Source organism: Spermophilus citellus, assembly GCF_964194105.1.
Source record: "Spermophilus citellus genome assembly, chromosome: 4".
NCBI classification, from domain to species: domain Eukaryota; kingdom Metazoa; phylum Chordata; class Mammalia; order Rodentia; family Sciuridae; genus Spermophilus; species Spermophilus citellus.
The window spans coordinates 53158727-53176436 of record NC_138185.1 but is presented as its reverse complement, the minus strand read 5'-3'; the positions used below and the strand labels follow the sequence as shown (position 1 = coordinate 53176436).

The window sequence follows — 17710 nt, the reverse complement described above, 5'->3', positions numbered from 1 at the left end:
CGTTGTCTCTGCTAAATGATGTGAATAATTGAAATCTTGCAAATTTCTTAAAATGGGTTAGGTTAGATCTAGACCCATTTCCCCACTCTCATTTATTTTCTTTACTAAAGAAAATTGTCTTTGTAGCCCAGTACCCAAATAGGCAGAGAGTGTTTCACAAGTTGGTGGGTATCACACAAGTTTTAAATTGCATCTTTTTAATATTAGCTAATTGATAATTCAAACATTAGCTCCCCCACTCCCACCACCACCACCCCCCTTTTTAAAAACTTTTGGGAAATTGCTCGAATGTTTTTAAGGTGTAGAAAACTTGAATAAGATTTCAGAGATCTGCTTCTGTGGGAGAGCCCTGAAGAACAATTACCAAAGAGGATTTGAAGATGTGGGCAGGATTAGTAGCTGAGCCGTTAAAGGTTTGGTGTTTTATTCAAATCCAGTGAATGGATTTGAGGAAAAAGAGTGTTGTTTGCTTTTTTCTCTTACAGAGTAGTTGATGTAATGCAGATGAAGCAAAGTACAAAATGTCAAGTCACACCTAGCACCTGTCACTGTGAGATGTGGCCTGAAGCTGTCCTCTTAACAGTGATTCTCAAAGGCCGTAGTTTACTCAAGGTACAGACTGCACTCAGGTCTACTTTTGAAGCAGTCTGGAGAAGGATTTCCAAGGATCTACAGTCTTAAGGACTTGGAAGAAATGTTTAAAAGAGCTTTTTGTACTGTTGGTTTAGGAAAGGAATTTATGGGAATGCTTTTGACCTGCTCGGAAAAGTAGGATACCATCACAACCAGGACTCTTAACAATTCTATCATAATAAAGCTGGTAAATAGTTTCAGGTAGGGATCAAGAATGCTACCAGCCCTAGCCCTGAGTGACGTAATCTAAGTTGAGGGTTTTTTCTTTTATGTCTAGTTAATGTTATTTCCTGTTAAAACTGGATCAAAGGTGAATATAAGTTTTAAAAACTAAGGTGATTTTTAAATAGTTGGTCCAAAAGGACTAGAAATATCTCTCTTCTCATCTCATTCATTCATTTGGGGTTTTTAGTTATTTTCTATTAATTTCTAATAGTTTGGTTACTGTTGGTGATTTAGGACAAAGTGAATTCTTTTATACCTCATGTTTAGAATAGTGAACAAGAGGTACAATAGTGTGTCTCTTGGTCAGGAATGTAGAGGTAGTTATGATACCCTAGAAGGAAAATGTAAAGGGTAATTTGTAATTAAGATCTATTTCTTCACAGCCAATTTTAAGGCAAGCTTTAGTATTTGTTTTAGGATGTCCAAGGTGTTAACACTACTCTGATGATAGAGGGATATGCCTGCATCTTTTCCTTCAGTTCTAACAAATAATGGGTAGAGATTGGATATGGGGCTAATCAAGAAAGGGTAAATGATTATAAGATTTTTATTTTAAAATTCAAAGAGTCCTGGGTACAGTGGCATACACCTGTAATCCCAGACTGAGGCAAGAGGATGAAAAGTTTGAGGCCAGCCAGAGCAACTAAGCAAGACCCTGTCTCAAAATAAACAAGGACTGGGGATGTGGCTCTGTTGTAGAGTGCTCCTGGGTTCAATCCCCAGTACCTCAAAAATTTTTTTTAAATTAAGTAATATTAAAAGGGAAAGGAGAGTAAGTGAACCTTCTCTGAGCTATTGAAAGAGTCTACCAGCTTCAAAGTTTAACAATCACCATCTGTTGAGTGTAGAGATTACAATGCATAGAGTCTGAATTTGACTCTGTATTAGGAAAATTTGTTAATTTGTGCTTCAATTTCTAATTTTATAGAAATGACACTTTCCAGTTCAACGATATGGTGTGGACTGGGATGGAAAGAACACATTTTTTTTTAAGCCATTGGGAATGAATCATATACCCTAGACACTCTGAGAGTTGGGAAAACGTTGCTTTATAAGGCAGTTTTATAAATTAGTTATGTAAAATAGTGCTTGCACATTAAATTTAGATAGTCCAAAGTTTACTGAGTATCAGAAAATGAAATTATTATTAAATCTGATCTTGCATTAACACTAAATTTTATTCAGTTGGATTAGTGGTATGTGGGTAGTTTTAGAAATGATGGTCTTTTATTTCATTCTGAATGTGATTTTTAGTATAGCAGTTTGCTGTAACTTTTTAAGCTTCTACTAACTGTTTCAAATGAAATATTTATTTTAACAGGCCCAGCATGAAATTGGTAAAATTCAGAAAAGGAGACAGTGTTGGTTTACGGCTAGCTGGTGGAAATGATGTCGGAATATTTGTAGCTGGAGTTCTAGAAGATAGCCCTGCAGCCAAAGAAGGCTTAGAGGAAGGCGATCAAATTCTCAGGGTATGTCAGTTGGATCCCTAGAAAAAAATAATAAGATACAACAAACCTACTGCCTTGGTTAGTCTGTAGTCTATATACTGCTCAAACTAATTAAGCTTTCAATTAAGAATCTATCAGGGGGGCTGGGATTGTGGCTTAGCAGTAGAGCGCTCGCCTACCATGCGCGGGGCCCTGGGTTCAATCCTCAGCACCACATAAAAATAAATGAATGGAATAAAGATATTGTGTCCAACTACAACTAAAAAAATAAATATTTTTTTTTTAAAAAAGAATCTATCAGGGGGCTGGGGTTGTGGCTCAGCAGTAGAGTGCTTGCCTGGCACGTGTAAGGCACTGGGTTTGATACTCAGCACCACATAAAAATAAATAAAGGTACTGTGTCCATCTACAACTAAAAAATATTTAAAAAAAAAAAGAATTTTTCTGGTTTAACCTGTGCCAGATTAATTACTTCCCATTCCTACATGTGCTCTTGTTTACTGCTATGTCATGTGTTAGTACACAGTGTAGTGGAACCGATAAGAAAATAAGTCTTAAATCCCTATAGTACCTACTTGATAGTCTTTTTTTTTTTAGCTTTTTTGTGGTTGTAGATGAACAGAATGTTCCTATTTGTTTTTTTTTTTTTTTTTTTTTTTTTTTTTAATGTGGTGACAAAGATCGAACACAGTGCCTCACGACATGCTAGGCAAGTGCTCTGCTACTGAGCTAAAGCTCCTGGCCATACTTGGCAGTCTTACTGTTCAACTAAACAGACTAGCCAGACTCTGCCACAGACCTCAACTTGTCAACAGATAATATCAGGTGTTTCTCTCCCATGGGAGAAGAGCCTTTGTAGCAGTCCACAGAGCCTCTGGGATTTTTTTACCCCAAATAATGTCTCAGTCACAAGGAGATACAGTTTATATCAGACAACAATGTAAGCTGCCCTGATTTTGAAACTTCATAGCCCTGACTTTGGAACTTCATAACCCATAAGAAAGAGGATCAGTTATAAAAGTCAGAAAAACCTCTGTTAGATGCAGTCTAAATGGAGTGTTCCTTCTTTTTCTTTTCCTTTGTCTTTTTCCCCCTTCCTCACTGTATTCCTTCCTTCTTTTTTTTTTCATAAACATGTTGCCGAATGACAATATTTTCTTCATCTGTCTTCTGCTTTTCTTTTTATAAAATATCCAGATCTTCATTTGACTTCTGGTAGATAGACTATGTCCCATTTTAGTCAGAAGATAAATGAGAATTCTTGAACTCACTTTACCTCTCTAACTCCAAGTGTCTTTGCAGCCTCTTTTGTGTTCTTTCTGTTTTCAGCCTACCTCCTGCCTATACTCTTGAATTCAGAATCTTTTCTGCTCTAGAATTTTGTAGCCTTGTTCATCTTTTTCTCTTTCCCTCTCCTATGGTTCTTCATCCATTTTCCACTGTTTTATTTCTCCTCTTTGCTGTTGACCTAGTTAAAGGAGTGGTTGAGTTTCTTCCCGACTTTCCTTTCAGTCATTTTGTTTATATATAGTCTTGCTCTCCTCTTGTCCACTACTGCCTTGAATTTTCACAAGCCATTGCTGACCAGTGTCACCTCAGCACCCATTTTTTTTGAAGCAGTGTTTCAATTATCATAATCCTTGAAATGCTTTCTCTCTTAGATTCCCATAGCAGTGACAACAAAATCTTTTTTATCAGTCTTTTTTATTCTTTTCCTGCCTTTACTACTCTCAAATTTGGGGGAATACCTTGCTTCTCTTTTGCGATGGTCTTCATCACTCACGCGAGCAGCCTACCATCAGAATCTTTTTTTTTAACCCTAAGCAGTTTCCTGGGCCCCTTAGGCTACTGTCTCTGGAATTTTTATCTGTTCTTTTCCTTTGCCTTCAAACATGTCAAAAAGTCAAGGCATCACCTCCGACTTAACGATTTCCACCTGACATTGTATTGTTTCTTCCTAATGATATTTATCCTGTTCTCAATCCATATCAAGGAAATTAAATTTTTCTTTCTTTCCTACCTCCTATCCTGTTTTGAAGTAATCAACATATGCATTATTTTAAAAATGTTTCTTAATAGTTTATTTTTGTTTTTATTACAATAGTACATGCTGATTGATTGCTTTGGTTTTGGGTCCCCCCCACCCCTTTTCCTTTTTAATGTGGAAAATTCCCAAAAAGTGGAAGGGGAAAAAAAATCTATAATCTTAAACAATCACAGGTGACATTTTGATGGAGCTTTTGATATAAGTACATATTGACTTGGCAGACATCACATCTGTATTTACAGAGTCGCTGTTACAGGTTTGCCATAATTATAGTCCTTTTTTATTATTATTTTAAAAAAATCTCACTTCCTTTTGATTTCTTTTTCACAACTAGTAAAATGTAGGGCTATATCATACATTCATAGAATTATTTAAAAATTTAAAGTGACAGATTTTACGACTATAAATATAAGTTGACTTTTTTGGTCTTAATTAGGGGTGTGTGTGTGTGTGTGTGTGTGTGTGTGTGTATTGCCTGAAAAGAATTAACCTTATGCATGTTAGGCCAAATGGTTTACAAGGGAGCTACACCTCTGTCTCCACCACATGATCTTTAATGTCAGGATATATTGTGACTACACTCTAAATAAATTTTTTACTTAGTTTCTGCTTGTTTAAATTAGAGCACACTATATTTTTTCCAAAATAAATTCTTTCCTACTTAAAAGTGTAGTATTTTCAAATTAGATTGACTCAGAAACTATTTGTTTCTTGATAAATAAAGATTTTTATGTTCTTAGAAATGGCCATGCTAACTTATAAAATCTTATTTTGATAGGTGAATAATGTAGATTTCACAAATATCATAAGAGAAGAAGCTGTTCTTTTCCTACTTGACCTCCCCAAAGGAGAAGAAGTGACCATATTGGCTCAGAAGAAGAAGGATGGTGAGATACTGTCAAAAATGGGGGGAAATGAACCTGTGGGAATTTGAGGACTTACCTAGAGATTTATTTGTTTTGTTTTGTTTTGTTTTGTTTTTAATAAATCACTTAAAATTTTGAGATGAATGAATTTGTTAATCTCAGAGGTAACTTCGTTATTTTAATTCTTTTCAGGGTACATAGTATTAACTATGCTTATTAGTAGAACACAGTAATAGGACCAATATAGTTTTAAGTAAAATGCCAACCAACCCTTTACAAAAGTTTATAAGAATAATTCCCAAATCTTGCACTACTGTTTTCTAAGAAATATACTCAAATGTTTGTTATTATACAAAATAACACCTAATATTCTCAGTAATTAAGCAAATATACTTAAATTTAGAATTTGATTTCTCAGCCTTAGCACTGTTGACATTTAGAGCTGAGTAAGTCTATCTTTTAGAGGCTGTCCTGTTTATTATAGGATATTTCGGAACTTTCCTAGCCTCTACCCACCAGATGAGAATGTTACCAGCAAACCTCCCATCTCCCTTCAACACACATAATTGGAGCTTTATAAAAAATATTCCTCCAGATTTTGGCAAACAGTCTCTGAAGTGGGGGGCAAAAATACCCTCATTTGAGACCCACTTATTTAGAATATGGAAAGTCTATGATGTTTGCAGACAGATTAAATCAGATAATATAAATAGAAATCAAGTATGTGATTTGAACAAATTGATCTGTTTCTCTACCATTTTCTTCATGAAAAAGTGGATATACTAAGAGTACCCAATTCATGAGGTAGTGGATGAATACCTGAGATAAAGTAGTTAATACAATGCCTGACACATAGTAAAAACTTATCATTTGTTGAATATTGTTGTTTTTGTTGATGTTAATATTTTCACCAGCATTTTAATATAATGTCTTCTTAGACTAATTCTTTATCCCACCAAATATTGATAATGTGTTTGTTTGATCTCTCTTAGTTTATCGTCGCATTGTAGAATCAGATGTAGGAGATTCTTTCTATATTAGAACCCATTTTGAATATGAAAAAGAGTCTCCCTATGGGCTTAGTTTTAACAAAGGAGAAGTGTTCCGTGTTGTGGATACCTTGTACAACGGAAAACTAGGCTCTTGGCTTGCTATTCGAATTGGTAAAAATCATAAGGAGGTGGAACGAGGCATCATTCCTAATAAGAACAGGTATGAATGTTTGGATACTTCTCATGAAGTGAATTTAGTAAATGATGATAGATTTCAGTCTCACTGTGAAATTTTGGTAGTGTAAAGAAATATTTTTCATTATATTCACCATAGGTATAATTGACTTAGTTATACACTCTTTATTTTACTGTAACTGTTGAGATTTAAACTACACGTGAACCTCTCAGTATTTTGACATTTCATTTTGTTGTCTTTTTCCACATTACTTCTTAAATATCCTTATTTTACTTTTTCTCTTGCATAGAGCTGAGCAATTAGCCAGCGTACAGTACACACTTCCAAAAACAGCAGGAGGAGATCGTGCTGACTTCTGGAGATTCCGAGGTCTTCGAAGCTCCAAAAGAAATCTTCGAAAAAGCAGAGAGGACTTGTCAGCTCAACCAGTTCAAACCAAGTTTCCAGCTTATGAAAGGGTTGTTCTTCGAGAAGGTAGCTTGTTTCCCATAGATTAATCTAATATATTTTTATATTAGAATGTTTATAACAAAGCAGGGATGGGGTTGTGGCTCAGCGGTAGAGTGCTCACCTAGCATGTGCAAGGTCTGGGTTGGATCCTCAGCACCACATAAAAATAAACAAAATAAATGTATTGTGTACAAATAAAAAATAAATATTAAAAAAGAATGTTTAATAAAGCAAAAGTATAAACTGTATTATTTTTCATCTTAATTTATTTCCAGCTGGATTCCTGAGGCCTGTAACCATCTTTGGACCAATAGCTGATGTTGCCAGAGAAAAGCTGGCAAGAGAAGAACCAGATATTTATCAGATTGCAAGTAAGTACACTCAGGATTGAATTTAATTAAGATGAGCTTAAGTGTATATCTTTACTAATTAGCTCCTCAAAAAGGATCGTTCTGGTCCTTTAATTTAATAAAAGTAAAACTTTTTGTGAGAAATTTGTAGTTTTATCTCCTATTCTTTTAATTCGAAAGGAAGCCTTAATGATTGTGTCCTTATTCTACCATTTCCCTTTAATAAGAATCACCATTTATGAAACTTTTGACTTCATATGAAAACTGCTTAGCTCACACTTTAGTTTAATCCTCACACTAACACTGCCAGGTGAGAATTAAAATATGCCAACGTTAAGCAAACTAAGCCTTTTGGTTGTGGTTGGAACCATATCAGTCAGTCTAAACTTGTTGTATGACACCCATTAATGAATGGCAAAATTAGGCTTCTATTTCAATCTTGTTTTGCTTCAGTACAGTGAATTTTAATCATTACACTAACAAATGGTCAAATATGCAAAACAGATAATAAAACATGAGTAGTAATGTCAGTTATTATTGTAGATGTTTATAGTAAGTAGTATTAAATGTAACTACTGAAGCATACTGAACTTTGTGCTGTGGTACAAACCTGTAATCCCAACTACTTGGAAGGCTGAGGCAGGAGGATCTCACAGGTTCAAGGCCAGTCCCAGCAGTTTGGGAGAACTGTCTCAAAATTAAAAGGGAAAAGGGTATAACTCAGTAGAAGATCCTCTCCTGGGTTCAGTCATAATACCAAACCAAAAAAAAGTATGCCTATTAAAACTTGCATAAGTTTAAATAAAGTTTAAATATTTTATTTATACCATACACAAAATTTAATAATTTTACTTTTCTGTGTTTTATGGAAAATAAGATTAAAATACTGATGAGAGGTTCATCAGTATTATTTTTTAAAAAATCTTCATCTCATTTTCACAAAATTGCCATATTTGATCATTCTGTTGAAAGTAACAGTCTTAAAATAATTTTTATTCGAGTTCTGCTTACTGCTTGATTACATTAAAAATTTTGATATGTTGCTCATTATGGATCTTTTGCATTCATTTATTTTGATTTTTTTTAAAATACTGTCTCAAAATATTATTTGTCTTGATTACTAATGGTTTTGGGGTACCTCCTTAATTTCGTACCCAAAAGCAAAGCAAGCATCTCACTTCTCATCCTGATCCTGTTAAGAAGCATTTATGTAGCACAGTGGTTCTTAACTGGGTAATGAGGAGCAGAGTAGATGTGTCCCATTTGAGAACTTTTAGCTCTGTCTGGAGACCTTTTTGTTTTCACAGTGAATGAGGAGGGGCTTTGGGAATGGGTTTTCTTTCCTTTAGTGAGTGGAATTTTCTGCTGCCAAACAGGCCAAAATGCAAATAGCCCTACAACAAAGTATTATTCCAGCATGTCAGTAGTGCCCAGTAATTCAGAAATTCTGATCTAAGCAATACGATATTTTGTGTTTGTCCTGTTTCATGAATAGAAAGTGAGCCACGAGATGCTGGAACTGACCAACGTAGCTCTGGCATTATTCGCCTTCATACAATAAAGCAAATAATAGATCAGGTAAGTTATTAAAAGTTGCTATATTTCATGATAAGCTGTAATGGTTTGTTTTTAAGTGGGGATATTTGATGAATTTGAAAGTAGAAGGTAGTTTTCCTAAGATTATTACTAACATACCATAAGAGAAGCCCCCACTGAAAGGCATTTAATAATGATTGCCTTCAAGGGAATAGTGTTATTATAGATACCAAAAAAATGATTTTTTGTTACTTCAAAAAAAGTATATGATGTTTGGATGTAATTAACAGACTCTTTGTATTACATAAGCTCAATTCAAGGTGACCTTAACTTACACAATAAGGGAATGTCAGGAACATTTAATTGTTGCATTTATTTGCTCTCTAACTGAGCACAAATAAATATTGTTGGTTTTCCATTTGTGGGAGGCTAAGTCCTAAAAATATGGTGGTTTAAAGGTTTGGTTTGGTTTTAAAAAGCTAGAAATTGTTTTGAATTAGCTTTTGATTACAAAGTTTTTAATATGTACTCCTGACACATTCTAGAACACAAATGTCTGTTAGAATTGAAATGTAGTATAGGATGTGGTGTTTTCTGAAGAGGAAGATTTTTAATTAACAGTGTCTTGTCTCTTTCTGTCTCCAGGACAAACATGCTTTATTAGATGTAACACCAAACGCAGTTGATCGTCTTAATTATGCCCAGTGGTATCCAATTGTTGTATTCCTTAACCCTGACTCTAAACAAGGTGTGAAAACAATGAGAATGAGATTATGTCCAGAATCTCGGAAAAGTGCCAGGAAATTATATGAACGATCTCATAAGCTTCGTAAAAACAACCACCATCTTTTTACAAGTGAGTATATTAAGGCTGCATTTTAGATTAAAATGTCCCAGCAACAATAGGTTAAAGTGTCATGTCGTTCACATACAAAAACTTATATGATGACCTTTACTTGGAAAGCTTCCCATTATATTAACAGCTGAAAGAAAATGTGTATAATGCCAAAATAGAAAATTTAAGTGTTTGTATCCTTTACTACCATCATTTCAGTAATGACTTTAAGAAGAATTGACTGAATTTTTCTAACTCTGGGCACTGTTTTAACATAAAACTACATTGTTAAATTTATTTTCAGCTACAATAAACTTAAATTCTATGAATGATGGTTGGTATGGTGCACTGAAAGAAGCAATTCAGCAACAACAAAACCAGCTGGTATGGGTTTCTGAGGGAAAGGTAAGAAATCTCTTAATACTCTTTTAACCCATTTGATAAGTTAGGTAGAAACCTTTAAGTTATCATTGTTTTTTTATGGATCAAGATCTTAGAATAATTTTAGAAAAGTTAGCTTTCATGCGTTTATCGTTTGTTTGTAGAGATTATAAATACTGCTTTTAATAGTTAGAGATTCTTAAATTTCCTTCCCTATTGGACTACCACTCCAGTGGGATTCTCCCTTAAAAGAATTCTCAGATGATAATGGAAAACATTTATGACTCTGCCTCTTTCTGACTGAGGAAAGACAACTTTGAACCTGGCTTCAATTTCTTCCTCTGAAAATGAGAGGACTTGGATGACCTAAATGAATGTTTCCTGAAGTGCTGTCCTTGGTGCACATGGGTCAGAACTTGTTCTAAAGGCAAGCAGTGGGTGGGAAATATCACCAGCCCTTGTCTCTTTGAGTGTCATGGTAGCCACTAGTGTATTAAAGGTTCCAAAAAGTCTTGTAAATTAAAAAAAAAAAAAAAAAAAGCCTACTTAAAAATATTTTCTTACATTTTTACCTTGGGATTTTTTTTTCTTCTACTCAGCACCTGCCAACATTCTTACGACATACTGGGAAATATTGAACAAAGCAATAGATCTTTTCTAGCTCTGAATTTTGCTTTCTATATACACCCAAATGGCCAGCTTTAAAATAACCACTTTCCTTTTTTGATAGGAAAGGTCTGTTTATTTTTTTTTTTTTGGAGAGTTGTTTTCTAAAGTATACTGTTGAAAGAACCTTTGTTTTTGATGTCTGTTACCTTCAGATCAGTGCAATATTAAAAAGTTTTGGTAGTTAGGGAACTTTGAGAATATCTCTGGTTTTCTGTTTTGCTTTCTGTATTTCCTTGTTGGTTTGTTTTTGTTGTGTTTTGCCCCTGCATGGCCCATTCTTTCCTCTGCCTGGCTGTTGGTACAAGTGCTCTGGCAGTGCATGCTGCATGCCTAGGACCATGTACCCCTTATTTAGGAACATGTGGCCTCTGCAAGAAGAAATGTTAAATGTTTATATCTAGAGGTAGTGTCACTGTTCTCACCTGTAGAAACGTGTTAGAACCATGAATTTTCTCATGTACCGGTTTGGGGGATGGACCATTCAAATGAGATCATAAGACCACTCTGAATAATTTACATGTTAGCTGGGACACTTGATAGGAAAACCACAGTGGAAAAAATCCAATACACCACTCTACATCAACACACTATTTCCAATTTTTATTTTCATTGCATTTGGTAAAATGGGATTGTAGTCTTCATGCTAACCTTCTGTAACTACATGATTCTGTTAGTATTCTTTGTCAGGTAGATAGCCCTGGAATCCAGTTTTGCTTTCACTAGTGAACCCCTGGAATAAGTCTTTAAGTCTCTTCCCCAAATGCACAAAGTAAACATGATTACTTGAGATTTTTTTTTAAAGTCACATTCTTAATTTTCTATAATTTATCTTTGTGATATTATGTACCTTCTTTCTTTGCTTGGTTTTAAAATAAAGGTCTTTTATATGAAAAAAAAAGTAGGTAGTTTATAATTATTAGGATAGATCAGTGCATTTCCTAAGTCACAAAAAGTTCAAATCAAGTTTGATTTCTCTTCCTGTCCCCTTCTATTGGATTGTATCCTATAGATACATTCCTTACCCTTAGTAAAATAAAACCACTTTGTTGCACGTTGACATTCTCCTGAACTAACTACTTTGACTTAATTGCTAGGAAGAGTTCCTTTTGGCAAGATCCGACACACTCTTGTACGTTCTTTACTCAATCAAGAAAAGTCATCCTGAGGCTTTCTTATTGTGTAGACATACCAGTTCCTGGTTCCAAACAACCCAAGGTTCTTGCTTACTTCTGCATTTCAAACAAGTTGCAGAAGCTAGACGAATTGTTGAGTTTTAAGTGAGTCTTCCCCAGGCCTTAAATATTTCCTGACACGTTAAAGATTAGTAGCAAGATTTCTCTTCTGCTAAAGATTAGTAGCAAGAATTCTCTTCTGCAGCAGCCATTACAGCATTCAGAAAGCAGTGGGACTTCAGTCAGATATTCTGCTCTAACAGGGCATATCCCTGGGATTTTCTCTTTTCCCAGCCTAGCATGTGCTTTGATGAAAGCGAGAGCCACCAGGAGGCATGGCATGCCCTGGTCTTTATTATCAGAAAGGCAGTGTTCAGGGTCAGGCTCCTACAGAGCCAAGCATAAGACTTAAAGGAAAGTTCCTTTCAGGCAGCTCAACTCCAAAGACAGTGTTATCTGGCATAGCAAACTTGGAGAGCCAACCCAGCCTGCTAGTAAATAGCAATACATCTTCCTGTCCAAGAGTTTCATGATTATCATTCAGCCCGTGATAAAATGGAAGAAATATTTTCTATTTTCTGGACCATTTTTCAGACCCTTTGACTCTCATGCCTAACCAGGAACAGTATCTATGAAAGATCCTCAGGGACTGTTCTATTTAATCCATGTACTAGTCTCAAATTACTGTGTAGTGACAGCCTGATACTTGGAACTCCATAGTTCCCTTTCCCTCACATACTTTTCTCTTTCTTATTTACTTAGAAGCTAGTCAGTGTATACCATTAGAAAAAATTCAGCTCTTAAATTACTTGAAAAACAGAAACTGCATTTCTACTTCTCCATCCATTGGATACTACTTCTGTGAAAAATAAATAAAAATTTCTTCTTGATTGAATGGGCAACCACCATGTAGGTGATGATTTTCTGTTGTGTTTCATAAAAGCTTTTAGGGTCAAATACCAACTTTTAAAAAGTTGCTTTCTAATATAAATATATTATCTCTTACGCAACTTGAGCTGTGGGTTTATTTTCATAGTTATTCTCACGTTCATTGTTATGTTAGTATGTCCTTGTTTGTATGAGCTTGGTTTGGTATCATTCTCCCTCTTCACCTTACTTTGGTCTAAAAATCTAGTGAGTAGGTTTTATGAACATGAGTAGTGTCAGTTCCTTCATTGTCCTCTGGGGCTGAGCCCTGGAATCCAGTTTTGTCCTGACTGATCAACCAAATATTTCATTCATCCAAGGCCTTCAGATCTCAAGGGATGTTATGTGTGTCTGCATGTGTGCTTGTACAATCTTCTTGACCTTTTGTGACCAGAAGTTTCAAGAAATAGATATGATTTCTCCAAAGAAAAGTATCCTTTTCAATCTCCCTTGTAAAATAAAGGCCATCTCTTAAAGAACTACTGAATAAAATTTTTAATTTACTTTTATTTGACCCAGGCGGATGGTGCTACAAGTGATGACCTTGATTTGCATGATGATCGTCTGTCCTACCTGTCAGCCCCAGGTAGTGAATACTCAATGTATAGCACGGACAGTAGACACACTTCTGACTATGAAGATACAGATACAGAAGGCGGGGCCTACACTGATCAAGAACTAGATGAAACTCTTAATGATGAGGTTGGGACTCCACCGGAGTCTGCCATTACACGGTCCTCTGAGCCTGTAAGAGAGGACTCCTCTGGAATGCATCATGAAAACCAAACATATCCTCCTTACTCACCACAAGCTCAGCCACAACCTATTCATAGAATAGACTCCCCTGGATTTAAGACAGCCTCTCAACAGGTAAGCAGCAAGCATTCAACGTTTTATAGTTAGAGGTGCATTATTAAATTTTAGAATGTGGTGATTGAGTTCAAAAGGTATATTTTGTCCTTTCTCTAGATTACAAATTAATCTTTAACTCAATTTGAGAGTACCAAGGACAATTCTAAATTTTGTGTGTTAATCTTACACAGCCAATGTTCTGAACTTTTCAAAAGAATTTAGTACACACTTAAAATATATGTCTGCCAATCACTATAAATTGAAGTGGGAAGTTAGCAATAAACATAAACACTATATTTAAAATATTTTAAACACTTCACAGAAAGCAGAAGCCTCATCTCCAGTCCCTTACCTTTCGCCTGAAACAAACCCAGCATCATCAACCTCTGCAGTTAATCATAATGTAAATTTAACTAATGTCAAACTGAAGGAGCCCACCCCAGCTCCTTCCACCTCTTACTCACCACAAGCTGATTCTTTAAGAACACCAAGTACAGAGGCAGCTCACATAATGCTAAGAGATCAAGAGCCATCATTGTCGTCGCATGTAGATCCAACAAAGGTACCTGTGCTGCAGTGTTGCACTAATTTGTTGCTCTCCATCAATCTAGCACATGATCATTTTTGCTTTGCCCTTTTAAGTTTTCCTTTTGCTTTTTTTACTGTGGGCTTATACACTCTGGTGCTTTCAAATCGGTACAAATCATTTCAGTTTTGTAGTTTGCATGGCTTCTGGTGGTATACTCATTATTTGAGAAAAGGCCTTTTAAAGATTTGCTCTTAATATTTTAATTTTATTTTTGGTTTTTAGTATTTTCCAGAATTTCTTAATATGTAGTTGAGACGTATCCAAGCATTTCTAAGTTCATATAAGTCATGGTGTCCATAAATTTTCCTGATTTTCAGTGTCAGAATCAAGTGGAATCAGTAGTTGAGTGCATTAATTTTCTACTAAATTTAATAATTATCTTTAACTCACTTTTCATTTAATACATGCTAAAACCTAAAAGCCCCTACCCGCTCTATAAATTTTGAGCTTTCACTTAAACTAGCTTTTTTTTTTTTTTTTTTTTACTAATTTGTCTATCTTGGTAATAAATGGTAAACATACCATTTTCATGTATTAAAATCATAGTTTAATATTCAATCATAGTTTAATAAAAATATACTAGAATAAAAACAAACCTTTGTCCTTAAATGTGAAATTTTTGTACAGGTATATAGAAAGGATCCATATCCTGAGGAAATGATGAGACAGAATCATGTTTTGAAACAACCAACTGTTGGTCACACAGGCCAGAGGCCAGACAAAGAGCCAAACATGACCTATGAAGCTCAACTTCCCTATGTGGAGAAACAAGCCAGCAGAGATCTTGAGCAGCCCACATACAGATACGACTCCTCAAGCTATACAGACCAGTTTTCTCAAAACTATGACCATCGCCTACGATACGAGGATCGAATTCCTACATATGAAGAACAATGGTCATATTATGATGACAAACAGTCCTACCAGCCTCGACCTTCTTTTGATAATCAGCACCCTCGAGACCTTGACTCCAGACAGCATCCTGAAGAGTCCTCAGAACGAGGGTATTTTCCACGTTTTGAAGAGCCAGCCCCTCTGTCTTATGACAGTAGACCACGATATGAACAGCCACCTAGAACCTCCTCCCTACGACATGAAGAACAACCAGCTCCTGGATATGACATGCATAACAGATACAGACCAGAAGCACAGCCCTATCCTTCAGCTGGTCCTAAGTCTTCTGATCCCAAGCAGTATTTTGATCAGTACCCACGAAGTTATGAGCAAGTACCATCACAAGGATTTACCTCCAAAGCAGGCCATTATGAGCCTCTCCATGGTGCTGCAGTTGTCCCTCCTCTAATACCTTCATCTCAACATAAACCAGAAGTTCTGCCTTCAACTACTAAACCACTGCCTCCTCCCCCAAATCTTACTGAAGAAGAGGAAGACCCAGCAATGAAGCCACAATCTGTGCTCACCAGAGTTAAAATGTTTGAAAACAAAAGATCTGCATCATTGGAGAACAAAAAGGATACGAATGACACTGCCAACTTTAAGGTAAACGTGTGTCTGTATGCTTGAACGCATAGTCACAGAGAGTGCATAGCAGTTTAGAATGCTTCTTAGCTGTGCCCTCCCTCCTAAAGGAACCCTGCTTGGTAATGATCTTGTTTGTTTTTGCAGCCTCCAGAAGTAGCATCTAAACCTCCAAGTGCTTCCATTACTGGTCCTAAAGCCACTTCTCAGAATCAATTCAGTGAACATGACAAAACTCTTTACAGGTGGGTGCAATTTGTAGTGTTTATACATAGAACTGACCAGGAATTTACTCTCTTAATTAATGAGAAAGTCTTCTGTGTTAGCAGAGGAGAGTTGTAAAAAGGAGAGGGTTTCTTCTTAAATAAAAACTGCCGACTCTCCTAATCAGAATACTGATCCTAAGGAGGGGGCAGATAATGTGTACCTTCAAGAAATAAATCTTTTGAAAAGAGATTTTTTTTTTTCCAGCAAATGGTTAATAAAAAATTTAAAGCCCTAATTATGTTATGTTTTGCAATTTCAGATTGGTTTAAGTCACTACAAGTAATCATTTAGTGAGCATGCATAATGTTCTTGCCATTGTGCTTATAATTATATCAGCACAATGAGGCCACACTATTATTTTCTGCATTTTAAAGAAAGGTGCTGAGGCAGGGCTCTGTGACATGCCCCTGTAATCCCTGACACTCAGGAAGCTGAGGCAGGAGGATTGCAAGTTTCTTCCTCAGTCTCCCTAATTGCTAATATTACAGGTGTGCACTACCACATATGGCTTCAAATATCCATTTTTGACTGTACAGATTCCAAAAATCACAGTAGTCAGTCTAAAAAGTTTTATTCATTGCCAGGATTCCAGAACCTCAAAAACCTCAACTGAAACCACCTGAAGATATTGTCCGATCAAATCATTATGATCCGGAGGAAGATGAAGAATACTATCGAAAACAGCTCTCATACTTTGACCGAAGAAGTTTTGAGAACAAACCTTCTGCACACATTCCTGCCAGCCATCTCTCAGAGCCTGCAAAATCAGTTCATTCTCAGAATCAACCAAATTTTTCTAGTTATTCTTCTAAGTAAGTAATTTCACCTAAGACAACTTTTTAGATGAAATATAAAGGTTCACTTGTATAAAATGCAATTATTAACATGAAGTTCAATATATTTTTTTTTTTTAAGAAAGTAGTTCCACATAATACATGGTTTTCTTAGACTTAGGAGTTCCTTATTATACATCTGTTCTAGTGCTAAATGTGTGTTCTTAATCTTTAATATCAGATTTATATATATATATATATATATATATATATATATATATATATATATTTTTTTTTTTTTTTTTTTTTTTTTTTTGCTTTAGAAAACATGCTAAAATCAAGAGTTTTTGAGGAAAGAGAGTAAACTGTAAAGATCCTGATTTTTAGGTAAAAAAAGACACATTCAATGATGATTCTTTTTCTTTCTAAATATGAAAATAGGGCTGTGAAGGGAACACTGGAGGGAAATACTAGATTGTTCCGGTTTTGTTTGTCCAAGCAAGAAAAAAACTTGTCTTTTTTATTGTTGAAGCTTGAGGGGACTGTACAGATTTCTGGTCCAGTTTTATAGACAAGGAAACCAAGGTTAAATGAAGTGAAATGATAGAGCAGAGCTGGGACTGATCCCCAAGTTTCTTCACTTTGGGTGCTGTACTACTAAGCTGTGTCCCCAGACACAGACTTTTTTTTATAGACTTTTTTTTTTTTCCTATCTGTTCCCTCCTGGTGTGTTTGTGTCTCCTGCTGGTATTATTATTATTATTATTATTTTTTCTGGTTGCAGCCTAATTCATAGGGTCTGGTGCAGAAAGTTGGGTATAAAGCCTCATGGGCACCAGTGCGTTCATATCCTCAAACCAACAACAAAACCCACAGGAATAAAAGCAGGTGTGGATTTGTTATTGTTATAGGAGACCTAAGTCAGGGGCCAGATGGTCTAGAAAGGAGGATCCAGAGCTGCTGGGGAGTATTTGAGCTCAGGGAAGACCTGTGACCTCTGTCTGATTATGTCAGGCCCAC

The 17710-nt window shown here is 35.6% G+C and overlaps 1 protein-coding gene across 6 annotated transcripts in view; it reads left to right on the top strand.

The window, feature by feature from the left end:
* The window catches only part of TJP1 (tight junction protein 1), a 94931-nt gene that overhangs the window by 64405 nt on the left and 12816 nt on the right, over positions 1-17710 (top strand). For 3 of the 6 annotated variants that reach the window (XM_081291136.1, XM_081291135.1, XM_081291134.1), the window contains exons 11-23: positions 2180-2330; positions 5135-5243; positions 6215-6434; positions 6700-6884; positions 7136-7231; positions 8706-8788; positions 9392-9602; positions 9886-9986; positions 13250-13600; positions 13905-14144; positions 14799-15671; positions 15798-15895; positions 16502-16729. In XM_081291136.1, coding sequence (XP_081147262.1) covers positions 2180-2330; positions 5135-5243; positions 6215-6434; positions 6700-6884; positions 7136-7231; positions 8706-8788; positions 9392-9602; positions 9886-9986; positions 13250-13600; positions 13905-14144; positions 14799-15671; positions 15798-15895; positions 16502-16729 — 2946 coding nt within the window. The remainder of the gene's footprint in view (positions 1-2179; positions 2331-5134; positions 5244-6214; positions 6435-6699; positions 6885-7135; positions 7232-8705; positions 8789-9391; positions 9603-9885; positions 9987-13249; positions 13601-13904; positions 14145-14798; positions 15672-15797; positions 15896-16501; positions 16730-17710) is intronic. The other 3 variants (XM_081291139.1, XM_081291138.1, XM_081291137.1) reach the window with 1 other exon arrangement.